A 26,505-nucleotide genomic window follows, 5' to 3' on the forward strand; every position below is an offset into this window, starting at 1 on the left:
ATCTGAATACACCAAGAAAGCCACAGTTGTACAAAACCTATCAAATTAAGTAGGTCCAAGAGTGTAGTAAAATTTAATAACAACAGACGCCATTAAAAAAAACCCCTATACATGAAAAAAAATTCAGTGGACACAACTGGAAGAGCAGGATGCATTTACACCAACCCTGAAATCAGCCCACCACACACTGTTTATGTGCAGAGGCCCTGGAGAGGTGCAGATTGCAGAGGGATTAGGAACACAGCAGGTTTCAACAACAGATTGTGATGATGATCGCAGGGAGAAAACAAGGGGCCCTGATTTCTGACAGGATGCTTTTGATAAATGAGTCTCCCACAGGTTGGAGCTGTTCTCAGTAGTCTACAAAAAGACAAAGAGAAAAAGCAGCTGATCACCTGTTGCCATGTAAACCAAATTCAATTCATCATGTACTTTCTCCAGAAAGGTTTCACGATGTGAAGGAACAGACCAGGAGGAATGCAGCTATAATCACATCCCTCTGCCATGCAAGGCTGGCACGGTATTTAATCCTTTCAGACTGGCCTGCACAAGCAGCAGCACAGACAACTGCTGTGTGAGGAGAACAATGTTCCCTTCCTCAGGGACGCCAGCAGCACAGGAAGTCACTTAATTAGTCTCTCAGGCCACTGAGCTTTTTGAACAGAGGCTTTGCCAATTAATTTTCCCTCATCTGCAGCAAATCTTGTTGTTAGGTTTTCTTTCAGTTTCCTTCATCCATCACAACCACCTGCCGTTTGCAGAGCAAAATCATCATTCTTTTTTCTTCTTCTTTTTCTTCTTCACAGCTCCTGGCAGCACAGAGTTCTCTCTGTGATTGCTGTTCTGTCTCTCCTGCTGGCCATTTGCAGACACCAGCCGAGGCAAATCTTTGCAGATCTGGTCACACTCTGCTGAGTCTATTATTTTCTCCTGAATATTGTTCTCACTCCTAATTTTCTTCTTCTTCTTCTTTTTTTTCTGCTTGGGCTCTCCATAACCCTGAGTCTGATCCTGGCTGGAACCCTGGGACAATGCAGGAAAAGCACTTTGCTTCAGAATATCCGCAGCTGACATGGCAGCCTCCTGGCACCTTTGCCACTCTTGGTCACTGTCTGTGTCACTGGAAAGAGGGAAGGACATTGTGTTGTACTTTTGCCTTGAATTCACCCAAAACTTGGACAGCAGAGAAATCTGAGATGAGAACACACGATCCCAGTGGCTCTGGGACTCCTACACCTACAGTTTGCATTTAACCAGTCTGAAGGTCAACATGTTCTTTACACACCCTAGGAGGGGAAAGAAAATCTCCCACAAACATTTCTAGTCCCCCAGCACTAAAAAAGAAACAATATTCTGGTCTAGTCAAATATAAGAGTCATAATACCCATTCCTCAAGCTCTTCAGCTTCCTGTTCCCTTGTGGGAGTCCCAGCTGCCTCTGAAGTGTGGGATACAACAGTACCTGAGGAGCAGAGCAGTGCCAGCCTCACCTGGAGCTAACCGGCCTCCTCCTCGCTGCAGGGCAAGGCTCTGGCTTCCCACAGTCTCCAGGGACAGAGGAGGAAAAGAGGCGAAAACCTGGAGTATGGAAAGGGGGGGTTAGGCAGGATATAAAACAGAGCAATCAGAAGCAATCAGCTGCCATTCCCCTGGATGCCTCAGTGCTGTTTCTGTATTTCCACAGTACCTGACAGCAATCATTTGGGACTGTGTGGGAGCACTTGGGGCACAGAGGTCGGAGCTGAAAAGGAGCAGCCCTCACAGACACCAACAGAAATTCTTTCAGTGCAAATGTTTATTAGACAGTTGGATGTAGAGCTGGTGATGGACAGGATCCACCCCACCAGGCAGCAGTGAACAGTCACAAAACTGCCACAGAGGCTGAGACTGGAACTCACCATCATCTTCATCATCTTCAGAGTCAGGCTGTGCCCCCAAGGTCTGCGATGGTCCTGATGAGTCCTTCAGGACAGTGATGAAACTAAACACAAAACCCCAGTCAGATCTCAGACAGGTTCATGCAAACTGAGCTAAACTTGGGTATTTCTGGGAAACAAGACTAGAGGGAGATGTTGCATGGATCCTTCTTTTGTTAGTGAGGCTGCCTCAGCTCCGTTTCCAGAGCAGATCAGGCCTTGTCCACTCAACAATGAAAGCCACAAGAATGGTTTAAAAGCAGCATTTGTAAAGCCAGCTCTGAGCAGCAGGAATTGCATTTCTCCAGGGCCATGCTTGCAGAACAGACAGAGTGGCAGCCCAGTACCAGGCATTCTGCCAGCACAACCCAGAATCAGGTACTGGTTTAGGTTGTAAGAACAAATCAAAGATTCTCCTGCCAGCCTTTACGTGATGGAAGTGCTAAGGCCCCCAAATTCTCTTTTCTCCCCACAAGATGTTCACCACAGAGGCAAATGGAGACAAGCAGTGCTGCCAGAGAGTTTGGACCAGATGGGCACAGCACATCAGCAAGGTTAGGTCACAGAACACTGGAAGCTTGTGCTTAATACGGGGATGAAGGAGAGCAGATGTCAGATTTCCTGGGTTTAGCACACAAACACATCTATGTAACTGACCCACAGAACAAAGGTTTGCAGCCCTGCACAGCAGTACCTGTCCAGCATGGCTCCCAGCTTCTTTGCAACGTGTGCTCTGAACTCTGGCGTGGTCTGGAGCTCATTGTCGCCCTCCTCGCGGCCGATTGTCTCACGCCCATTTGAAAGAAGAACAAGGATTATCTCTTTCGAGGCCAATAACACATGGCTCATCCAAACCCTTAAACACCTACTAGTCTGTTCAGATTCAAGCATCATTTCAGATTATGGTTGGGCTAATTCCCCAAACAGAACTGGCCCTTTCAGTGTGAAGTACCACAAGGTACAAAGCAAAAGCAGCATAATTATTACAAATTAATTTTTTCATCAGGGAAACATTAAGTTTGATACCAGCAGCAAAAATACCTCAGGCTTGGCTGATCTTTAGGCGGCAACCGATCCTTTCTAAAGCCCCCTGAAAAGAAAGTAGCAAAGGCACATTTAGAGACCTGCGGCCAGGACCTCTTTAACCCCTGCCAGGCACATGTCAGAGCACAAAGAATAATGCCTGAGAGACAGCCCTGGCCCACCTTCGGGGCAGAAGCGTTATGAGGGGAAAGGGAAACTTCCCTCGGGCCAGGACTGTCGGGAAGGGGCTGTGGGCCCTGCTGGAGGCCGGACGTGGCCAGGCAGAGCCCCCTTCAGTTCTGACACCGGCACCGCGGCAGAGCGGAATGCCCGCGGGTCAGGAGGAGCTGCCGAGGGGCCGGACCGGAGCGCCGGGCGGGGAAGAGAGGGGAGGGCACGCCGCAGCGGGGAAAGAGAGCCCAGCCTGTCTGCCGCCCTCACCGCCGCGCGGCTCCGCCCGCGCCGCCGCCGCGGCCTGCGCGGTGCAGTCCCAGGCGGCCTCCCGGAACCGCGCGGCCGCTTCGCCGCCGCTGTCCGAGTCCGAGCCGCCCCTGGGCGCCGCCATCTTGCACGCGCGGGACACGCTGGGCGCTGTGGTGCGGCCGCGGCGCATGCCGGGAGCTGTAGTCCGGCCGCGGCGCACGCCGGGAGCTGTAGTCCGGCCGCGGTGCATGCCGGGAGCTGTAGTCCGACATGGCCTCCACATAGCTGAATTTCATTAACCCAGCCTTGTCTTAATCGGCTTCTGGAGGACACGGTTCGTGTCTTCGGGGCCCTGGTAACTTCCTAATCACTTACTACACTGACAGGACAAATTTTTGCTTGACTGTAGAAGCTGTGCCCATCCCTGCTGCTTTGCTGGCTGGTTGAGAACAAGAGAGCTGCTTTGTTAGATTTTCACTGCTTGTGCAGGTAGTAATGCTTGGTGTGTTCTTCACGCCATCAGCACTATCCCGTTACGTACTACATTTTCATCCCAAGCTGAAATTTTCTGGTGTGGTACAACAACCTGTTTGGTGATTCCAGATGGGCTTCTGGATAACCATTTTGCTGTGGGTTTTGCCAAGCCTACGTGCTGCTGAAAGCAGCAGGAATACTCCGTGTGTCTGTTTTTATCCTGCTGGACACTTCCTGGCTTGCACCTTCCAGCCTTCACCGTAGAGCTGTGCAGTCTCAGGCCACCCGGCAGCAGACAGGCTGCTCACAATATCCTTGGGCTCCTTCCAATGGGCTCCCTTGGCACCAGCTTCCCTTCATTTCTTCACTATTTCCTCATAAAACTCTCCTTTTTAGTGGAAGACCTTGGTTTAGGATTGACCCATTCCCCACTGAGAAAAGAACAAGAAATTTTGGGCTGTTTTGTACCTTGGAGTCCTCAGGACTGGTGGGGTGCCCTCAGAGCTGGGACAAACCCTCCAGAAGTGCCTTCTCGGGCAGGTCACGTCCTCTCCCTTTCTTTGGTCCCTCTGCTTCTTTGGTTTCTCACAACTGTATGAACACCTTAAAGCTCTAAATCCCTTTATCAAGCTCTCTGTTTCCATCCTGGCGGTGTTTCTCAGCTCAGACTCTAGCACTCTACACTCGTAAGTCAACAATTTGTTTCCTCGAACTTCCTTCCTTCCCCTTCCGTCCTTCCTTCCTTTTCCGTCCTTCCCTTTCCTCCCTTCCTGCTCGGGCCCAGCGCTCGGTACGAGTTTCTCGCCGTCCCCGGCGGCCGCCGTTTGATCGCGGCCCCGCGGCTCAGCCGCCCACGGCCGCAGCACCGGGGGTGGCGGCGGGGCCGGGCGCGGGCGGAGCAGCCCGGGCCGTTCTCCCCGAGGAGCCGAGGTAACGAGCGGGGTGTGCGGGGGCCCGGGCCGGGGAGGGGCCGCGGCGGGCGGGTGTCGCTGCCCGCGGCCCCCTCAGGCGCCGGCCCGGTTGGCGGAGCCGCGGCGCCCGGCGGGGCGGGCCCGGCCTTTCCGCGGGCCGCGCTTCCGGGGGTCAGGTGACGGAGCGGCTCGGGCGCTGCGAGGAGCCCGCACCCGCCGGTGAGCAGGGCCGGGCCGGGCCGGGCCGGGCCGGGCGGGGGTCGTGGGGGGAGCCGGGCCGGGCGCTGGGAGGCCGGAGCCGCCTGCGCCTGCTCCAGGCGAGCGGGGCGGGGACGCTGCGGGACCCCCGGCCTCGCCCGGTGCCTCCGGAGCCGCGGCCGCGGTGCCCCGGCAGGCCCGGCGCTGTCCCCCGAGCCCCGGCCCGCGGCCCGGCGCTGCCGCCCGGGGTTTTTCTCCGAAAGCGCCGTCCCGGGGCCGCCGGTGCCCGGTGTTGCGCTGTGCGGGGCCGGACCCGCCTATCTCTGTCGCGATAGAGGGCTCTGGGTATGTCGCGAGGCGCCGGCTGCTGGTACAAGGCATTACTTATATTTTGAGAATTGCTCGTATATTAACATTCGCTTGGTACTTCTTACATCACGTCTGTTGTATATAGTAAGTGTTGTATTTGATATTTTTACGTTTTGCTGCTAACCTGGGTTAGCCGGGTGCGTCTGTCTCACACGGCACTGCAGACCAGGAAAACGCTGGGGCAGCATTACCCAACTGCTTATATTTCTTTCTTTTTTTTTTTCCTTTGGACTTTGTGAGGTAAGAGGATAAAATCTTTGTTGAAAGATTTTTCTTGGAGTCTAATCAAACCTTTACGGAGCGGATAAAAAAGCAACTCCTTTAATCACCCAGGGGTTTTTCCTGTTTGCATTTACAGGGTACACGGATCCCTCCGTGTTCCCGAAGCAGCCCTGGCAGCGCTGGCTGTAACACAGATGTGCATTGCAGAATCCCAATTAATGAAATGAGGCCAGGCAAGGGCACGCTGGCCTGGAAGGCAAAAAGCTGGTTTTGCAAGAGCAAACGATCACATGGATTCGTGTTTTGGGACCACTTTGTGGTGATACTAAAAAGAGGTGCTCAGTGTGTACAGGTTACAGGAGGTGGAAAGATGAACTCGAGAAATGGTTCCAAGGAGTTAAAATGTAACGTGTTTGGGGGACAGAAAAGAGTAAAAAGGTAGTGAGTGATAAATATGTATTTAATGATTAACAGCAGGACAGTCATGTGTTTGTTAAGAATATCTGAAATGACTGTCAAGAAGTCAGTGCACTTTCTTCTAGGCCCTGTCAGCAGTTTTCAGCTGAGGTTACCTGGTTGTTGTACTTGAAGCCCAGGCAATTGTAATATGTTAACTATCAAATTGTTCTTAAATTTATGAGTGGGCATATTTCTATAAACTCTTAGTTGTAGTTTTAAATTGAAATTGATTTTCTAATGTTAATATTCCTTTTATAAAAATTTTTAGATGTCAGAAAATGACATCTTAGTGATAACAAAATACACTGACAGGTCTTCTTTTTGATTTAAACTGCAAAAGATTAAGGAACTAAATCAGAACTTGTTTCATAAACAAACTAGATCTGGATTATTTAAATTTCACTACTCTTAGCTAAAATAAGATTCATTAGGAAAGAAATATGGAAAAGGGTCTTTCCAGTGGAATTGGCATCCAACAGTACTGCTCATTTTTTTCCATTGTTGTGGCAAAGAGGAACAAACTTTGGGTTTTGTTAATAAACTAGCCAGACTTCTATACCCTCACCAGAACTTTTTCTCATTGTTCATGAAAAAAATTAAATACTTGAGACATCCTAATATCATGCTGTGAGCATGTAGTCCAGGACTGTTCTGTATAGGTGAAATTACCTTCTAACTTATATTCCCTCTCTGCCTTTCCCAGGCTGAATTAATGTTCACCTGCTGTTTGCAGCAGATTTTTTTTGGTGTACTTTAACTTATGTTGAAAAGTACAGGCTAGACTCCTCTAGCCTGTCTTTGAGTGTTTTTCCTAAAAGTGTTTTGAGGGTTGGGCCAGTGTACTTTGGCAATGCAGTCATTGTCATTTGCTGAGTTCAGAATCGTGATCTTTGACAGCCACTCAGCCCGTGCTTTCCTGGTGTGCAGTTGCTCACAGTAGATTTAAAGTTTTTAAAATATTAGAGGAAAATTTCTTTCTTACTGTCTGTTAGTGAGATCTATAGCCAGTACTCACAGCAGATGCATGGACATTCCCAGAACCCTGCATTTCCTCCTGTCGTGGATGTCGTGTGCTCCTGGCTGTCAGGACATGCTCAGGTCCCAGGCCAGTTGCAGTTTCACCCTCTCATGTACATTCCGTGTCTTCACGCTCCACCACACTTCTGTATTTGTTTAGGAAGCCTGCTCCTTGTTCCTTAACCCTTCATCTGCTGCCAGTCTGGATTCCTGGAGTCACTTTCAGAACAACCTGTTGGGATATAACATAGGGATCGTGGTTTGAAGGAAAGAAACTGCTAATCTAGATGGCTTTTATGAAACAAAGATACTGCTGTCCTGTAAATGTGTATAGAGCAAAGAAGTAAGAAAAAGACAAGATCTCTGAATGCTTGCAGTTAGGTATCAGCTGATTTTCACATCCTTTCCCTTGTTTTGTTTGCTGTTCATCATGCCTCTAGGGTTGATTTGGAGATCTGATCTGAAGGACAAGGATACAGCAAACCTTAACTGGCATCTCTCAATTATGTTTACTTAACCCCAGTGTCCTCGTAGTCTTCCTCCCAAAGCCTAAGGCAAAATGAAAATGGAGTTGGTTTGGCCTGTTGTGTTAGTTGTTGATTTTTTTAGTTTGTGATTTGCTTATGGTTTGTTGGGTTTTTTCCCCTGGAGAGTTTTGTCTCAAAGTTTAAGTAGTTTGAGTGACTGTTCAATTTGGAGCTCATTCTGCACTCAGAACAAGTTCCATTTGCAGCTGAATTCTTACTTTAGGATTCAGAGTACCCTCACAAGCTACACAATATATGATTATCAAATGTAAATTTAGCCACTGGAAGCTGTTCCATGTTTGCTTCTTTGTATATGTGCAGATGTACAGAGCCCAGCAGCACTTGTTACAGAGCCAGTTATGTTATACAATAGTTCAGGGTCAAGAGCAAATGTTTGAGAAGGCTTTTATTATTTTAGTGTTGTGTTTTGGTATTTTAAATTGGTTATATCCTAAGAGGTCACTGGGCTCCATCAGCCAATGAACAAATACTTAGGAGAGGATCCCCAGTAGAGATTAGGGAATGACCCTCTTCTAGGAAAGAAGATTCAGTGCCTGTTACATGATGTCATTTTAATCTGTCTCCTGTCTCAGCCATCTTTATTCTATTTAATAACTGATATTTCTCTGGATTTCTTTGTCATCCTTCTTCATAACATTTTATGTATTTGTTGTAGCTACCAAAAACTGAGGGTTTTTTTTTCAGTAAGTTTTTGTGGAGATACAGATTTTATCTTTTTGACAAGTCTCCAGATTCATTGTGTTAATAGACAATTAAATTCAGAAAAAGGAACTTTTTTCCCACATTGGTATTAGGGACTCAGGATTTTTTATTTGCCCCTTGTACACATCCTTTCCTCGTGTTATATGTTGAGATGTTTCTTGTGACCGTTCCAGAAAGGGATGCTGTATTTTGTACAGTGTGTTGAACTCCTTAGTTTTAAGGAGGTTTTCTCAGTTTTTATATTAATATATACAGGTCCAAGTTGATAAGTTTTCACTTAAACTACTGAGCAAGACAGGCTGAAGATTCTGGTTGTAAGGATGTGTGAAAAATCCAAGTGTCTTTGGCGTACAGTTTGTGGGTTGGCAGCACTTCCATCTGCCTTGATCTAACACGGATTTTAATTTTGTGCAATGAACAGAGTGTAAATGGAGTTGTGGTGTGAAATGCTGAGAGCCAGCACTGCTGAAGGCAGCGTATGTTGAAGTGCAGCATCTGTGAATACAAATCTGCCCTTCTGGGACACTGTGCAAAATGATGTAATAGAGAGAAAAAGCTCTGCAGGAATAGATTTCACCTGCTGTAACTGAGTCTCTGCTGCAATACTTCACAAGGCTCAGTGTGATACTTTCCTGACTGCAGTGGGATTGTGTTGTAGGAAAAAAGCTGTTGCCAATAACAGCTGGAGATCCTGAGGCTTTAGTTTGGTGCCCTGCACCTCTGCTGCAGCTCTGCTACAAAGAGGCAACGCTAAGGAAAGCCTTTAGTGCCTGGGGGGTAAGTTTGCAAAGAAATTACCTTCTGAAAAATTCAGGTTGCCCTTTGAAAACGCTTCACTGTTTGTACACTTGCAAAAATTCAGATAACCACCTGTTTGTTTCTCACAGCTCTATCTAAGTATTCCTGTTCCTGCAGCATCAACAGAGAGTTTCATGAAAAGCACAGTGGGATATTTTAAACATTTTCGTTATTTCTATAGCTACTGAAAGTCTCTTAGTTCTTGGATTAAAAGTCTTGTTCTGGTAAAAGTGTTTCTAGAAATGTAAATGCCTTGTGCTGAGTATCAAAGTTTTAGGTACTTTAGGAATTTACATATCAAGGAATTACACTGTAGACGTTGTTGCTACTGAAATAAAATAAATGCTATTCTTTGGTAAATACGATTATGGTAATGAGAGGCAGAAGCATTGAAGTAAAATCCAAGCACATTAAAGTAAAATTTCTAATAATTCTGCATTACTACCTTATTACTAGATTAGAAATGTTTGATAGTTTGAAAGTAGCAGGAATGTTTGATAGTCATATCAACGCTGCTGTGATAGCAGCAGTACACTGCTCAGGAGACAATTTAAGTCCTAAGCCACCTTTGCCATTATTGTCATTAATATTCCAAACTAATGAACATTGAAGTTAAAACTCTGCATTGTCAGTCTGTTCAAACTGGTAATTACTTCATGATTAAATTCTGCTTCAGGCTGCATTCTCAGTTGTAAGTTGTGCTGAGTTTTGGAAGAGCATGTGGGTGAGCTCATTCTTGCAGGAAAAGGCTTTATAAGAAAGTACAGGGGGGTTGTTTTGGCTGTGGATGCTTCTCAGTAACAGTAAAATACAGGTCACACATCAGCCAGGTCATACTGTGGGACTGGAAAGGAGCTTAGTTTCTAAAAAAAGATCCCTCTTGGCTACACTAAACTAAAACCATCAACAACAGGATTCGAGAGCTTCTTAGATAAATCACTACCAGTTTGGAATGAGGCCAGAATGCAATGTTTATAATGCCAATAAGTTGTTTAGGTTTGTTTGTTTGTTTTCCTTTCTCTGAGCCAGGATTCCAAGAGGAAAATTTTCTTGACTTTGTCTGGGTAGATCTTGAGGATGGCAAGCAAAGGACCCACAGCTTCTGCATCAACAAAGAACTCCAGTACTGGAGGGACCAGTGGCAGCAGCAGCAGCAATGGTTCTGGGGACAGCGTTAATCAGGACAACACTTTTGAGTGCAACATCTGCTTAGACACTGCCAAGGATGCAGTTATCAGCTTGTGTGGGCACCTCTTCTGGTAAGTGCAGCCCCACATCAGCCAGAACACCCTCTCTGATCCCATAAAAACCTGATTGTAATTCCAGAGGAACTGTGGGTTTGGTTTAGAAGCTTGGGTTTGCTCCACAGCTGATTTTCTTTGCTTGTGTTCCAAGGCGTGGATTTGTCTTAAACTCCCTGTACTGGATTATTGTGTAAAAGCAAACAAACAGGCAGCCCCACACAGTTCAGTGCTCATTGACACTGTTTGCTTATATGTGTTATTTTATTTGTGCTGTCTGGCCTACCACAGGTATGTTCTTTAGACCTAAATTCCTTTCTAACCTCTGCATACCTAAACCTGGATGTGAATCTAGGTTCTGGAGGCCAAATTGTAGTTTCTCCTACAAGCTTGCTCTTTTTTTCTTTTTAAACCATAAAAAAAAGAAAAAAACAGGCAATAAGCTTTTTACATATGGGCTATTTCTCTTTTCCCATGATATTACATTTGTGTTAGGAACTTTTCAGTTCTTTAATTTGACTTGGAAATAATGTATAGCACAGATATAATACATGTGCAGCATTTCTTATGTGGGTAACCTGGTTTGAGTGTACCCTTTCTTGAATGGTAAGAAGTGAAGGATTGACATGGCCAAATGTGAGGGGGTTGGAGTTTATTTTACACAGTGGGCTAAATCTTTAATAAAAAGAGGCCTGAAAATGCTTTTCTCCTGTGTAAATATACATAACATCTGAAAATCCAAATATTTATTTGGGGAGATGGAAAATGACTGGCTTAGGGTGTGTTAAGATAAAATAAGATTAATTTATTGCACAAAAGGATTTGGAAGAACAGAACCTTAAAAATACCAGGTATCTTGTCTGAATGGTGTTATTGAGACCATTGTGAAAGCAGATGGCTGTTTAGCAGTTTTATCTTCTGGCTTGCTTGTCTTTGACCTTTTTTCAATTTGCCATAGCAATTTAATCTGTATAATGGGAATTTCTTTGCCCTGAGCAACTGAGTGTGATCTCAATAGCTGACCCTGCTCTGAGCATCAGGTTGGACTAGAGGCTATCTGAGGTATCACCCAGCCTGAGTTACTCCATGATTCTGTGAACGTGGCTGATGTTTCAGCTCAGACTTCTAAGACCCTAAAGTCTCATTAGTGACATCTTGCTCATTTGCATCGTGGCTCTAGGATATCTTTTCATGGTATCAGAAGAGAAAATTTGTACAATAAACCCTAAGATTAATGCAGCCTCTGTCTGGGCCTTTGGTATGGATGAGGACCTGGGAATGGGAGATGCACAGAACCACATTAGGAATTTAGATTGTGTAACCTGAAAAAAACCAGTGGAGATCAGTCTTGGGCTGTGCTTGCAAAAATGATTTTAATGGGAGGCTGCAGAACTGGCCCAGCTGGATTCCAGGGTTCTGTTGTCACCAAGCTGCACTATCCCTGCACGCTGCACATTTGTCATATTGAGTTCAGTAACTAATTCCATTTTCCTCTCTTTTTCTGCTCTGTGAACAAATTGTCCTGGGAATGCTCACAGTTGGCCTTGTTTACACCAGGTAAGACAGGTTTTCTTTTACTTTGTCTTTCATCAGCTCCAGTTGCTCAATAAAGCCCTCGGTTCTCTGGAGTATCCCCCTCTTTTCAAATGTGCATTTCTCTCCAGGGCAATCACAACCTGCTCTTGCAGTTTCATGTGCAACACCTTGCAATCTGCTCTTTGAGCAACAAGAAAGCTTAGATTCTGTTCTGCTTGCCTCCACTTTGAGTTTCTTAAAGCCTGCATAATTCCAGTTTTGGTACAATTACTGTATGGAGCTTGCAGGGTTTAGTTTGCAGGTTTAAGGGCTGAGTGTACTTCTCTTTGCATGCAGAGTGTTTTACATTACAGTACCATTATAGAAGATATGGATGGCAGGAAGGCTATCTGCACTAGCCCTTGGCCTGTGCAGGACTGCTGGTACTCTTTATATTTCTTGTGTTACTCCAGCACAGATCTGAATATGCACACAGCAGCAAGTTGTTCCCACCAGAACAGCAGCCAAAGTGCCAGCTCCACTTTGGGGAGTACTTGGCACTTACAGCTCCAGACCTTTGTGAGAAATTGCTGAAGTCTTTCTGCCTGGCTGCAAAGGAGGTTTGCATAGTTGTTTTTGTGGTATTTTAGTAGTTTTCTTATAATTTCCTTTCTTTCAGTGGCTAGAGACCAGGCCAAACAGACAAGTGTGTCCCGTGTGCAAAGCAGGAATCAGCCGAGATAAAGTTATTCCTCTGTATGGAAGAGGTAGCACTGGGCAACAGGACCCCAGGTAAGAAACCTAAAGGGAACTATTTTCATTTGAAAATTAAAGATGAAACTTCAGTTTAGGGTCTTAAGATTAAACTGTTAAAGTACTGGATTTACAATTTTAAATGCTTTGTCAAAAGATATCTGATATTTCTGCCAAATATTTGTGGCTTTTTCAGGGCCTGGGTTTGCACACATTTCTTGTTCAACTGGCAATTCATTTTAACTTGAGTCAAGTGTTAATTATCAGTTACAAGTGACAGGTTGCAATGATTGTTATCTGACCAGAGAAGCTTCTATTAAATGTTCATGTCCTCAGTTTTCAGCCTTTGCAATGGGTGTTTGTTATTCAGAAGTGCAGCATCAATTCAGTGATGTGCTGCTGGAGGTCCAAAGCTGCGTGGTTGGCTCTCTCACACACTGCTCCAGCTCTGCTGGATGGCCCCAGGAGACTGAGTTTTGTGGTGGTTCTGCATTGTTAGCCAGGCTACTGCAGATACTGTTGTCACACGTCCCTGCACTTGAGCTAATTTCACAACTTCTTGCAGAGAGAAAACTCCACCTCGACCCCAAGGACAGAGACCCGAACCAGAGAACAGAGGGGTAAGTGATCAAACAAACAAGCTTGAGTGGTTTAGTTGTTCTTATTGATAGTGGTATTTATTCATCCTGGAGGACATAAATGCATGAGGATCCTGCAGCTTACACATCCTGCTCTTCCCCAGTTGGTTGTTCATGAACCTTTGATAGCTGTGATGTGGCAGAGAGCTCCATTCCCATGGCACCCTTTAGCTTCCCAAAGAACAGCTCAACTTGGATCATGCTTCATGCATCCAGCCCAGTGTGGTATCACTGGAAAAGCTTTTCATGCTTTATTGTTCTCCATGTTTAAATACAAGGAACACTTTGCTTTGAAAATTCTTTGTGCAAGTGTATTTGTATCAAAACGTGTAATCCACGTATGAATTTAGATTTTTGACACTGACACCTGCTTCTCTGGTTTCGATGGGATGTTACTGCACACAAGAGAGAGTCAATATCTATTGGATACCTGTTAATTTGAAGAGGGATCTGTGGATTTGTTGAGGAGATTACAAAGGGTGAATATAAACAGCAGATGGGGCAGACCTGGGAGTGGGTGGTTGGACAGACCACAGTGTTCTTCAGCACGGTGGCAGTGAGCATGACCTGATGACACAATGGCACATTTCCATGTAACTCAGCCCAGGGTCCTTGGAGAGCATTGTCTCCCTCATGCTCCAAGCAAATAACTCTGCAGGGTGTGATTAAGGTGCATTTCTGTATTGAATGTATTGGGAGCTGGGTTCTCTTTCACTAGGGCATTGCTGCCTTATTAAATCAGCTCCTGTGCCTTAGCTGAACCCTTCAGCTGGTGCTGCTGTAAATCAGAGGGATGGCATGAAAGCAGGGCAGTAGAGGTGCTGCTTCCCTGTTCTCTTCAGATCCTGTACCTGCCACAGAGAACTTTACTGTCCTCAGAGTTAGTGGCAAAATGCTTGAGAAGGGTACGGTCAAAAGATCAACTCCTCAAATCAAGGTTCAGTCAACAAATGCTTGGCTTTTATTATATGAGTAGAATCATCTTTGTCCTCCCATTGTTGGTGGCGATTGTTGAGGGTCTTTCAGAACTGGTGTCCCCGTTTCAGTCCTGAGGTGAGAGGACAGATCTCTGCATTATAGAGCTGTGGGCTCTCCACAGTTGTTAGGCGTGACACAAGCCCCTGGATTCACACATGGTTCTCAAACAGCACAGTGCTTCTGCAGAGCAGGATTCATCTCAGTTCAGAACACTTCTCTTTTCACTTGATGTGGTATTTTAGTCTGGATCCCACGGGGTCAGTTTAGTGCATTGTAACTTCCTTTTTTCCTCCTTTCCTTGTCTTGCATTCCTGCCCCAGATGATTTTACCACCTTAATTTGAGTCCCTTGGTAAATTTTTTTGTACTTTTCCTGCAAGTGCTCTATGCATCCCACTGGCAATGAATCATTTCACTGAGTGTTTCAATGATGCACATGTATCACAAAAATCAATTTAGATTGTTTTCTTAAGTACCTTTCTTATATGGCTAACAGCTGTTAACACATGATAGATTGTTAAGACATTCTAAATAGAATTTGTTCTTTTGATTTTGATACATTGCCAGATCCTTACTGCTTTAAGTTGAGAAAGGTTACAATTGAGAAACACTGTCCTGATTTGTGGCCCTCAAGCAAGAGCTGCAGTTGCTAGTTTTCATTTTCTCAAACCTTTGGGTTGCTTGGCAAATTTGCTGCTGTCTGAAACATTTTAAACCCGGGAGAGTTAAGGGATATCTACAAAAGTGTGTCAGACTGAAGAGATTGACAGTGTGGCCCTCCTTAAGCCACAGGAAAGCCAGGGAGAGGGAATGTCTGCACTTCCACAAAATACTCTGAAATAGGCTCTAAATGACTGGTACCTTTTTTGTCTCCTGTTCTTTGTTCTCTGCAGGGGTTCCAGGGCTTTGGGTTTGGCGACGGTGGCTTCCAGATGTCCTTTGGAATTGGGGCGTTTCCCTTTGGGATATTTGCAACAGCCTTCAACATAAACGATGGGCGACCTCCTCCAGGTACCACGATCCTGCTCCTGTCCTGTCACAAACAGACACTTTACAAACTCTTAAATAACCTGCTGCATGACAAAATATTCTGAACAGTAACCAGTGTTGTCAATAGAAACATGAAATGAGGGCAAAAACACGCAGTAGAGAATGTGGTCTGTGGCTGATATGTTTTGTACACAGACTTATAAAAGAAGCAAGTTTGTCACTTCCATATAATTTGCTGAAGGCCCTTCCAGGAGACCTGTGACTGCAGAGAAACAGTGGCACTGGAGACTACTCTCCTTTAATTCAGATCTCAGCAGACTCCTCCTGAAAAATGAGACAAATTGGAATAGACTTTCTAATAATAATAAAAAGGAGTCACTAGAGGTGTATGAAGGAGACCCAGATTTTAAAAACAGCAGGAAAGGACCATTTCCTGAAAGGCAAAAAGGAAAAAATAAAACTGGTGCTCCGTACCACAAAAAAATGAATGAAAAGATGGTTCATTTTTCAGAAATTTATTTCTGGAATGGTCATCTGGAAAGAAATAACTTTCCAGTGAAGCTACTTCACATTTTTGATTAACAAAAAACTGTTGGGTTACTCCAAGGGGTGACCTTGCTCTCTAACAATTAAGTAATCCCTAGAAAACCTCCTCCCCATCTTCACTGTAGACAAACTGAATCTGTTTTGAACAAGAACACCTACTGCCCAGGGAATTATGAACTTATTTTGTGACAGGTTATGCTTGACAAATCTTCCATCGTATTGTATGGCACAGGAATTATGAGGAACAAACTCATTCTTCACATGATACACAGCCAGCGTTGCCATGGTCCTGTGCTGTCCTTGGGTCAAATTATCTTCCCTGTTAACTGTAGTTCAGTGTCCCCTGGAAATCTGTTGGGGGTGGGACTGAACTATGAAGTTCTGCTTCAGGGATGTGATGCTTGTCTTCCTTCTGATCCTCCCATGCAGCCAGCCAGGCTGGGAGTAGAAAATAGCAACTTTCTCACCAAGCAGATTCTTTGCATATTTTGAAATGTATGAACATGCTATATTCAGAATATACACAATCCCAGAGAAGAGGAAGGAGCTGAACTGTTTTTTTTTTTTTTTTTTTTACTTCCTGTTTTCCAGCTGTTCCAGGGACTCCTCAATATGTGGATGAGCAGTTCCTTTCCCGCCTCTTCCTGTTTGTGGCACTGGTGATAATGTTCTGGCTGTTGATTGCATAAGTCTTTTCCATTATTCTATATATTCATGACCAACAAGGCCACTGAAACAGTTACAAACTGCATCCCCATCCCATTTTAAACCTCTTGGTGTCTGGTTCCATAGCTAACTATGGGCTTCAGGAATTGGTGGTACTACAGCACAATGAGGAATCTCACATTTTGCACCAGAGTTGGGAATTAAAACATTGGTTTAAAAGTGTATTTCAGCTCAGATATCTTGTACAACAGGTTCCTGCCACAAACCATGGGCCTAGCATTGAGCTGCACTCTGACAGGGAGTGCTGCTTTGAAATCCTGTGCCAATCAGTGACACCAGGTCTGTGGGACAGTTATCCCAAGGTAGACTGGGCAGGTAAGGAAACTTCTCCAGTGTGACCAGTATCTCCTGCTTTGCAACCACGATGGATCTGCCAGAGCTGCAGATGTCATTTAATGTCTCCATCAACATCCGACCTTCTCCAGGGAATCATCTGCAGCCCTGCTGAGACTGGGGCACAGCTGTGATGCAAACAGAACCAGCTCTGGGGACTGGGTCCTTTTCCGTCTGTTATTTCCCGACGTGGTGGAAAACCCTTCCTGATGGTTCTGGTGGCTGTTAGAAGAAGGGATACAAATCTATGCTGCAATTTTTTAAAGCCTGAGCGTGCTGGAGGCAGACACTGGAAGGTTCTCTGGCTGTGGAGGCAGGTGGGGCTGCCGGACCCAGCCCAGTTGCTCACTGACAAACAGTGTTGTCTTCCCCGGCTCACGGATAATCCCCTCACAGCCTCGTCCCTGCAGCGACATTTATCTTCCCTAAGGCTCTGAGACTTTCTACACAAGGTCATGTACTCCAGAGAAAATCCTATTACAGGTCTGAGATCAGCTTGTTGGGGGAGAGGAACAAAAGGCATCTTTACTTGAGTTTTGAGGTAGAAGTTGTCATACTGTAAAATGACACAGGAGGAGATGTGAGATCCTGCCTTTGCCAGCACATCCTGAGTAGGGAACATTTGGAAGATCTTCTCCCTGCAGGTGCACACAGACTTTCTCCTGTGCCACAGCAGAACAGCCACAGCGCGAGAGTCTCTGCAGTATCTACCAAAGATTTTAATTCGAAGTGCTGGAGGAGACCACAACCATTAATGTGCTGAGGGGATATTTCAGAAGGTGAGCGCTCTGCAGCCGCTTTGGAATCCCGTTGGGTATTCAGCTTTAAAGAGTACTCCTGATGTATTTGTGTAGATTCCTTCAAAACAGGTATGAGAGAGTCCCTAGCAAGATGAACAGTTCATATTTCTCTGACTAGGCAATTCCATTTTTTTTTCTCTTAAATGTTTTTAGATTTTTTTGATTCAGGTCACTCATAGTCGTAATGATTTCCTGCAAGATGAATGTTGTGACTTCCCTGGCAGTAGACAGAAAACTGACAAATCAATTAATAGAAACTTTGTTTCAATACTTGGGTTTTTTTAGCATATGGAAGAGTTTCCTGGGCAGGACACCTTTGATTAATTGTTATAGAAGTTTATTTATGTAATTATAAACTCTTCCCTTTTCGTGTCAAGGCAGAGGATGACTGAAGTTTAACTTGCCTACCTCCAGAATCCCGTCTGGCAAGTAGAATGTTGCAAAGCTTCTGCAGTGTTTGTCACGTCAGATTCGTACCTGACTCGATGATAATCTGACAGAATATATTGCTCAGCTGTGTGTAGTTGAGGTGGTGCTTCAGCTTTTGTTGTTCGACACTTGTGAGAAGCTGAACTTTGGCACAGGGTTCTTCTCAAGTGCACAATTGGTGACTGCGGCCCTTCTCAGGAGAGGCTGGGTGGGTTTGGTTTGGTTGTCCTGCAGTGTCGGAGCTTTGAATTCCCCTCCTGCGCACCCAGCACCACCTGCTGATGGGAAGGGGATGGATCCTTCTCCTTTTGTGCGGAGGAACTCGATGCTGAGAGGAGGGAGGGATGCAGGGAGGAGAAGCGTAGCCCTTTGAAGCCTTTATCCCTTGAAGAGGATAGAGAAGTGACTGCAAAAGATCAAAGAGGTACTGAAATATATTTAAGTAATACATTTTAAAAACGAGAATTTCAGTGGCTCGGGGGGATTTCCATCTAGGAGTGTGAGAGATAATGGATTTAGAGAAGGCTGCAGAAACATGACTGAGAGCTCTTATTTTCCGGCAATTCAAGGATGAAATAGTCTAAAAGTGTTAACGCTTGGTTCCCCCTTTCCCTGGTGTGCTTTTGTATGTACCCCTGCCCCGTAACCCGAGCGCACACGGCCCGGACGGCTCGGTGAGTGCGTTACCGTTCCTCCTCACTAATTTTCACTGTTGTGAAAGTGATTTAGAATTAAAAAATGGTTTTACATTGAGCGGAGTGCGCCGCCGTTCCTTTGCGCTGCCTCGGGGCCGGGAGCGGCGAGGCCGCGCCCTCCTCAGCGCGGGCGGGGCGGGGCTGCGGGCGGGGGGCGCTGCCATTGGCCGCCGGCGCGGAAAGGGCGGGGTGGTCGGGGCGGGGCAGCGCGGCGATTGGCCGGGGCGCGGAGCGGGCCGCGCTGATTGGCCCGGGGCGGGGGGCGGGGCGCGGCGCCGCGGGGAGGCGGGCCCAGGTGCGGCGGCGGCCGCTGGCGTCAGGCGCGGTGCGGGATGGAGGCGCTGCCAGGTGAGCTCGGGCCGGGCCGGGCCGGCCGCGCCCCGCGGGAGGAGCCGCCCGCCGCTGATGCGGGACGAGCGCGCGTTCGCGAGGCCGCGGCTCCCGTTATGCAGCCGCCGGTGCATCGCCGGTGTCGCGGGGCGGCCCCTGCGGGGCTCGACGGGGCCGCTGCCTCCTGAGCCCGCGTCCCGGCCGGCCGTCAGCCCGTGGCTGGGGAGCGTTCTGGGGCTGGCCTGGGGCGGGCGGCACCGCCGGTTGGGTCCCGCACGCGCGGCGCGGGGGTCCCGGCGGTGTCCGCAGCCGCGGTGCAGGGAGATCCGCGGGAGGCCCGTGGGAGCGCGGCCCGGCCCGAGGCGCGGTGCTGCGGCGCAGGTGCCCGCGGGGCCTGCCCGTGCCGCCCCCCGGCCCTGCTGTTCCGCCCGAGGTCCCGCGGTGCCCCCGAGGCTCGGCCGGGGCTCCTCGCCGGCCGCCTCTGACACGTTCCTCCTGTCCCGGGGCACTCGGCAGACCTGTTACATGGATTATGTCCCTTTGCGTTTCCTTCGCACTGTTTCCTGCTCTGTTTTGTTCATTTCCGTCGTTTCTCCTGCATACTGAAGCGATTTCTGTTGGATTGGGGACTGCTCTTTTCCGTTCGGGAGCTAATCAGCCTTCCTGGGCACACTTAAACAGATGTAGCACCACAGCTGAGAGTAGGTGACTGCTTTGTGGGGTTCTGAAGCGGATGGGACAGATTCTGTAAGATGGTCAGGGAGTAATTTGTTGCTTTTAGTCAGCTGTGGTGTAGTCACTGCTCTTCAAATGTCTTTAATCGGATCCACAGACCATTCTGACACGTGTGTGTTGTGCTGGTGACACCGAATGGGAGGGGATGGAGCTGCAGAACGTTTGCTTTGCAGGTGGTTTTGGCCTGCAGCTGTTTCAGAAGTTCAGCTGACTGCCAGGGCTGGCCCTGCTTGGAGAGGAGAGCTCTGGCTGCCTGTGAATGGGGGCACAGGCACACGCAGCTTTGCTCTTTATTCCCAAGCCCGTGTGGTGTGCTGAAAAGCCATTTGCTTTATAGGACAACACGGGTAGGGTCAGGTTTTTCCAAGGTTCTCCCAACCTTTACTCTGCAGTGCAGGTCTGAGCTCAGGTGGAGTTCTTGGCGTTCTGGATTAGCAGGAGGGCACAGGGTGCTCCAGGTGGGGAGCTGGTGCACACTTGGGAACAGAAGTAGCAGCCTACACCAATTATCACGCTTGAAGGAACCCTTTGAGCCTTACAGTCTGAATGGAGACCCCTCTGGATAGTGCTGGTGATAGTGGTGCTTGTAGCTGAGCAGCAAATGTGTTTTTTCCTGAAATAGCTGTTCATGTCAAAAGTGCAAGATCTTCACCTTGGTTAATTTTAAACGTTGTTGTTGACCTACACAGTGGGGTAAAGGTGCATGGAAGGCTGATGGCTTCTGTTTTGTGTAGCTTCAAGGAACTTAACAGTGGTATCTACTTGCCTAACCAAACTACCAAGCTGTACCGTTCTTTGGAAAAGGGAAGTCTGTGGTTTGTGGTTTTCCTCGTCTAAAAGCACCTTTTTCTTTAATGCAGCCTTGCTACAAGCAAACTCTTGGTAGTGGGAAGAAACAGGTTTGAGATCTGTTCAGCTCTGTGACACATTTCTTGTGCCGTCCTGTGCTGAACTAAGATTCTCGACTCTTTAATATGCCTGCACTGCCCTTGGGATTTTGGATAGCATTTATTTGTGTGCCAAATGTTCTTTGTGCACAGGCATTCATTCTGTTTTCCTAGCTTGCTTGCATCTAAGTAACCAGCTCTCTCTGGGGCTTTCTGGCAGTTCTAGCAAAAGCTATTATAGCTCTATTTTAGCTATTATAAGTATTTTCTGAAAGGGCAATAGGCCAGTAGCATCACTCCCCCTTCCAGTGTCTTACAGTAGTCTGATGTTGGCTGTACAGTCTCTATGGGAATATTCATTCAAGAGTGTAATTCCTTCCTGGTAGTCTAGTTGTTCTCTACTGAATAAAGTTTGCCTTTCCTTTCTTTCAGTTCTGGGAAATCCAGTTAATTATACAAATGAGAGCAAACGTTATGTGCTGAGTCAGTGGTGTGGGGGAAGCAGCAGCGTGGCTTCCTGGCCTAGCACTGTTGGAATTGTTGTACTAGACCAGCGCTGCCTTCCTGAAATATCTGTTCTGACGGAGCTGCAGCTGAGCTGTTTTATGTGAAAAGTCACATTATTTTCTTCTGCAGAATGTGAAGGAGCAGATGTCACGTCTGGAGAAAAAAAAATACACAAGATATGAGAGTTTGATTTGGGAGCTCCCACTGGGGGGTTATAGACTGCCTGCAGTGATCCATGTGGGAAGGCTTTCCTGTCAGTTGCTCGACTGAAGGTTGTTCTTTATGAGGGGTGTTCCAGTGTGTGTTTCCTCTGGTGTAACCCGTTGCTGTTTGTCCCCTTGCTGCGGGCAGGTGAAGAGGTCTGGCGGTGTCTGGGCTGCGGGGACAGCATCGCTGCGGGGCAGCGCCTGCACAAGACTGTCAATGAGGCCTGGCACATCTCCTGCTTCCGGTAGGTAACGCTGCAGCCTTCACACCCTCCTGCTGTTCTTGCTCTGCTGGGACCTGGTGGAAGCACCAGCACGAGCTGGGAGTTCCTGCAGTGCTCTGTGTGCCTGCCCTGCTGCGAGCTGCTGTGTGTGGCCGTACCTGAGGGACTCATCCAGCCCAGCAGCAGCTGAGGCTGCCTGGCAGAGCGAGGCTGCGCTGACGCAAGCGGGATACAGATAACGTGCAAATAAAAGCTCTGATTTACTGCTGGGGGCAGAAGCCATGGGCTGTGTGTTTGTCTTCTGCAGCATTCCATAGTGGTGCCCAGGCAATTTGCACAGCCTCTTGCTTTTTCCATGTGTGGTAGGTGCAAGGGTGTTATCAGGGTGCTGATAGAGAGGAGGGAAGAGAGAGATCTTGCCTTTTGCTTTCTCTCCTTCTCAGACTCTTAAGACAGACAAACTTATGAAATCTGTTAGATAACGTTGCTGTCAGCAAGGACAGAAAGGGATGTCTGCCATGCTTTTTCCTGGTGGTAGGAGTAATGCCTCTTTTTGGTGTTCCATGAATACTCTGTCCAGTTTTCATGCTCCAGAATCACATTTCTGAAGGGGTCTGTATCTTTGAGAGGGGTCGAGTACCTGTAGCTTCTGCTGGCTTCTATGTTACCTTGAATATGGGGAGGCTAATGTTTTGGATAATGTTAAAGATCATAGGAGAAAAGGAAGCCAAAGTGTGGTTTTGGAGGAATGTTTTCTGTGCCAAAATAAGCATCTATTGTCCTCGTTTAAAGAACAGAAAACCCCAGCAAAATACCCCAATTTTGTTGAAGTGACGATTGTGGTTATTGGTGTATTTAAAAAAAATAAAGCATCTCATGCTGCCAAAGCAATGCAAGCTCAGTTGACTCGGAAAATGCTGTTACAGTGACACATTAATAACCACAATTACACATTGATATTGTGACAAATCCCAGTATTTTGTCTTTCTGTTGGTTTTAGTGTTCATGTTTAGCTATAATGAAGTAGCTTCTCTTAAATCTGATTTTCTCTTCTCCCCGAAGGACTAGTATCCTGTTGTTGGGCTTCCCTAGATTGTGCCAGTAGCCAAACTCCAAGCCCTGTGTGCTGGGAAATCCGTCCCTCTTCCCATTGAATGTATTTCTCTTGTGGGTCTTGAATTCCAGATGTCTTGGAGCTTCTTGCTGTTGGGGATATTGATGTGAGGAACAGCTGAGCTGGAGGCAGATCCTGCCTTTAGGATACTTTACAGAGGATTTGTTTTCGTAGGTTATATTGTATAATGGAAGTTTGGTTGTTGGTTCTGGGCTGGTTTGTTTTATACAGGTGATGACACCAGCCTTTCTCTGAGCTGTGTAGTCCCTGCTTGCATCTGCTGATGCACTTCTTGTGCTCTGTGCTTTTGGCGAGCTCAAGCACCCACCGAGGCTGCTGTGCTCAGTGAGCAGCTGGAACCTGCAGGAGAGGAAGCTGCCCTCCCCTTTTTCCTAGTTCCAGGGTAGGACTGTAGATGAAAACAAGTTTCCAGTTCCCCCTGTGTTCCTCCTTTTCTTCTGCTGTCCCTAAACCATGCTGAGCAGCAGTCTTGTGCCCGATATCCCAAAGACAAACTTGAGAAAGCCTCTAAGGGTAGGAGGCTTTGGCAGCTGGTAGCTGTGAGTTCCGGCAGCTCTTGTGGAGTGTTTTTTACAGTCTTCCTGCGGATTAGCTGACTCCCTGGCCTGGCACATCATTTCTCTAATGCTGTTGGCACTGCTCCAGGCTCGTTAGCTCTGTTTATTCTTGGTCAGGCTTGGCGCTGGCAGGAGCTGACGTACATGAGCGTCTCTGAGGATTTAAGTTTTTGTCGCTTCCCTCCTCCCTCAGAGTGCATGTACAGGAGCTTTTGTCTGAAACCTGCATTTTCTCTGCTGTGGCTTGAGGGAAAATCAAATCCCTGTTTGCAGATCTTGGATGTTTTGAGCTGTTCTTTGGCCAGCCTGTTCCTTAGGCTTGAATCTGATGGGTTGGGTCTGGCTGAGGAAGTTTGAGATGCTTCTGTCACAGTCTCTGTTGAGAATTAGCTCTGAATGTGCTTTTGTGCCTCTGAGTTCTGTTGGGACAGCACTCGCTGTCAAAGGTCATTGCTTTTCACAGTCTGACTGGATTTGGAAATTGCATTGCACAGAACTTCAGACATTACATCAAGAAAGGGAAAGGCAGAAGTGAAAAGGTGCCTTTTTCCTAGGTCTGCATCACTTTTACCCCAGGTGATTATTGGAAAAGCTTTTTTTGACCAAGAGCTTGCTGGTTTTATTGTTTTCAGTCCAACATTTTCCATATTGCAAAGTAGAAGGTAATGCCTTGAATTATACTTTTGAATAAAGTATTATTAGCAGTGTTTATTTTTGGTGTTTTGTGTTGTTTTTGTTTTTCTGCACTTAATGACAAATGAAATTAAAGACCGTCTCCACTTTCTGTAGGGTTGTTGTGTATTTGGAGTAGGGTGGAATGAGAAGACCCAGACACAGCTGTATGGCTTTATCTTAAGGACATAATATTTGTTAAAAATGCAGTTCTGATTATTTTAAAAACACGACTTCAGATCAAGCCTGTAGACTACATCCAGGTGGAAAATGGATAAAATAGGAAGAAAATCATTGGGAATGGTGGCAGGAATCCTTCCTGTAGTTGGGTACTTGGGCATTTTTTAGGAAGGAAGACAGCTGAGGCTCAGTTCCTTCCTAACCATGAAATAACAGAGCATGTCTAGTACTGCGGTCTATAAAATAAACCTAATTTAAGTAGCCAAGCAACACTGGCTGCTGCAGAAATCTCAGCCAAAAGCCAAAGCCATAAAAAATGTGCACAGTGTATCTTCAAAAGTAGCAGAAGGTGATGGATTACTGGTGATTTTACAGTGAAAGATTTAAAATATACCATTTAGTTTATACCCAAACCAGTTAATTAAAAGCTTAAAAATCATCAGGAGTTTGAAGAGCACTGGTATCCATGGATCAAGGGGGTGCCCTAAGCTCCAGCCTACTGAACAGAAAGAGGAACACTATTGATTTCCCAGCTCTAGTGACTTGATTGTCTTACAAAGGTGTGATTTTTCTGTACTGAATGCCATATTTTGTGTGTTACAGAATTTTTTTTTTCTCAGCAAAACTTAGTAAATCACTTTGATTCTTTTTACATTTAGGGACAGGGGAAAGCAAGCCAGGCAAACTTGTATGAAGACTATATATAATTAAACCTGGTCTGGGGGTGCAGGATAAATGACATGATTTCTGAGGGTATTTTTGTAAATCTGTTTTCTATTTTTAGTGAATCTACTATCACCTTACATTTGAAGCAAGTAATTTTTGTGGCTTAGGGATGATCAAGAAGTTGGTCATCAAACAATCTCCAGTGATGTAGGATTTTGGTCTCCCAGACTGTCTACTTGCACTTCATTATGCTCAGGGTTAGAACCTTCTGTCCACTATCTTCAGAAATCCCATGTTGCAATTTAAATCCATTTCTTCTAGCTATTTTTATGAAATACAAGCTTTTTCCCTGCTTGTGTTACCCACATAACCTTCCCCTGTCAGAAGGCAGATTGTGTCTCCCATCAGTCCCTCGAACAAGGCAGAAGCCCTGCACTTAATGGACTCAGCTTTTTCTCCAGACTGTATTTTCTAGACTTTAGATCACTGCTGTTGGTTCAATCTCTTTGGCACAGGCCTTCATTTTTCAAAAGCAGCTCCCTCCCCAAAAGACAAATGCTTGAACACGATTTGAAGCACAAATGTGGACAAATGAAGATATGTGTTAGGAGGAATTTAAATTGTGGGATGTTTGGTGCTTTGAATTTTCCTTTAGCTTTTCACCTGTGAGCACAGGGCAGGTTTATACACACAGCAGCTGAGTTTGAGAGCGGGAGAGAGAGCAGTAGTAATAAAAGGCAGCTGAATTAAGGTAGAAGCAGGAAGATTAAAATCTCCTCTTCCCTCTCTTCTCCAGTTTCTGGCAGTTACAGAATTTAATGATAGGGGCCTCAGAGGTGAGAACTCCTCACTAATCCTGCAGACTCCTGGGAACGTTCCTTTGGTGGTGTCTTCTTCACATTGAAATTCAGGAGCTCACTATCAGATTCAGGGAGAAATAGTTGCCTGTTGACACACAGATCACTCTGACCCAGGAGTTTACACATTCAAAGGAACAATGAAGCACTTTGCAGGTGGCCGCATTCCTCAGGGGGATCTATCAGCTACAGGGCATCGATGACCAGCCTTTATATTTAAGGAGGAATGGGGCATTCCAGTCCAAACTTTCTTTTGGTTAAACTGGCAGCTTGTCCTTTAGGGCACTGCTATCGAGCACTGTTATATCACGGTAATTAGAATTACTCACACAGCCCAGGATGTGGTAGGCTTTCACCGGAGTGAGGCGGGATCTTTCCAAGAGGAGTTCCCGGATTTCACAAACCGAAGCAGCACGTTAAGGAGGAGTGAGGATGCCGTGGTGAGGTGCCAGTCTCGCTGCCACTTCTGCTGCATTTACAGAGCAGAGGCCGCTGCTTCCCAAACCCTGAATAGCCTATGAAGTGTCAGTGGGTTGAATTTCCTTGCTTTGCCTCTCAGCCCGCACAATTCAGGAGGGCTGCAGCCATCAGGCGAGCGTGGGGGGGATAAAAACTCTCCTTCCTAATGTGCTTGGGGATGTGAGGTACTGAGAGCATCGCGGGGATGTTCTGAAGCTGTGCTGCTGCTTAGAGGTGAGATGCGGTGGTGGAGCTGAGCTTCACGTCACTGTTCGCTTTAGTTTGCTCAGGATCCTCGTTCAGGAGCTCTGGGAGCTACGTGCAGGTCCAGGCGGTGCTGGTTTCAGGAGCTGGCTGTATTGGTTTCAGGAGCTGACTCTCCTCTTTC

The 26,505-nt window shown here is 46.6% G+C and overlaps 3 protein-coding genes across 8 annotated transcripts in view; 2 read left to right on the forward strand and 1 right to left on the reverse strand.

Annotated features, from left to right (window-relative positions):
- Positions 1-50: 50 nt before the first annotated feature.
- On the reverse strand, positions 51-4,267 carry C19H12orf43 (chromosome 19 C12orf43 homolog). The gene is made up of 6 exons (XM_063416354.1): positions 3,380-4,267; positions 2,958-3,005; positions 2,610-2,709; positions 1,898-1,980; positions 1,490-1,577; positions 51-1,120 (listed from the first exon to the last, which is right to left on the reverse strand). Exons 1-6 carry the CDS (start codon positions 3,642-3,644, stop codon positions 772-774), a joined length of 933 nt encoding a protein of 310 aa, XP_063272424.1. The 5' UTR covers positions 3,645-4,267; the 3' UTR covers positions 51-771.
- A 116-nt stretch (positions 4,268-4,383) lies between these two features.
- RNF185 (ring finger protein 185) lies at positions 4,384-18,760 on the forward strand. Of its 6 annotated transcripts, none has more exons than XM_063416350.1 (7): positions 4,384-4,765; positions 10,128-10,318; positions 11,839-11,857; positions 12,495-12,607; positions 13,134-13,188; positions 15,077-15,194; positions 16,311-18,760. In XM_063416350.1, exons 2-7 carry the CDS (start codon positions 10,137-10,139, stop codon positions 16,406-16,408), a joined length of 585 nt encoding a protein of 194 aa, XP_063272420.1. In that variant the 5' UTR covers positions 4,384-4,765; positions 10,128-10,136; the 3' UTR covers positions 16,409-18,760. The 6 variants fall into 6 exon arrangements, with proteins under 6 accessions (XP_063272420.1, XP_063272419.1, XP_063272417.1 ...); XM_063416349.1 differs by having other exon boundaries at positions 4,386-4,765; positions 10,089-10,318; XM_063416347.1 differs by having other exon boundaries at positions 4,389-4,764; positions 10,082-10,318.
- Positions 18,761-18,973: 213 nt separating this feature from the next.
- The window catches only part of LIMK2 (LIM domain kinase 2), a 31,346-nt gene continuing 23,814 nt past the window's right edge, over positions 18,974-26,505 (forward strand). Inside the window, exons 1-2 of the mRNA XM_063416204.1 lie at positions 18,974-19,050; positions 21,513-21,612. Coding sequence (XP_063272274.1) covers positions 19,035-19,050; positions 21,513-21,612 — 116 coding nt within the window. The 5' untranslated portion in view covers positions 18,974-19,034. The remainder of the gene's footprint in view (positions 19,051-21,512; positions 21,613-26,505) is intronic.

This window comes from Prinia subflava, chromosome 19, assembly GCF_021018805.1.
Source record: "Prinia subflava isolate CZ2003 ecotype Zambia chromosome 19, Cam_Psub_1.2, whole genome shotgun sequence".
NCBI lineage: Eukaryota > Metazoa > Chordata > Aves > Passeriformes > Cisticolidae > Prinia > Prinia subflava.

Coding starts and splice junctions, on each gene's coding strand:
- RNF185 (XM_063416350.1), top strand. CDS start 10,137: ATGGCAAGCAAAGGACCCACAGCTTCTGCATCAACAAAGAACTCCAGT. Junction 13,189..15,076: donor CCGAACCAGAGAACAGAGGG/GTAAGTGATCAA, acceptor TGTTCTCTGCAG/GGGTTCCAGGGCTTTGGGTT. Junction 15,195..16,310: donor CGATGGGCGACCTCCTCCAG/GTACCACGATCC, acceptor CCTGTTTTCCAG/CTGTTCCAGGGACTCCTCAA.
- C19H12orf43 (XM_063416354.1), bottom strand. CDS start 3,644: ATGTGGAGGCCATGTCGGACTACAGCTCCCGGCATGCACCGCGGCCGG. Junction 3,006..3,379: donor GCGGGCGGAGCCGCGCGGCG/GTGAGGGCGGCA, acceptor CTTTCTTTTCAG/GGGGCTTTAGAAAGGATCGG. Junction 1,981..2,609: donor CTGGGAGCCATGCTGGACAG/GTACTGCTGTGC, acceptor TTTTGTGTTTAG/TTTCATCACTGTCCTGAAGG.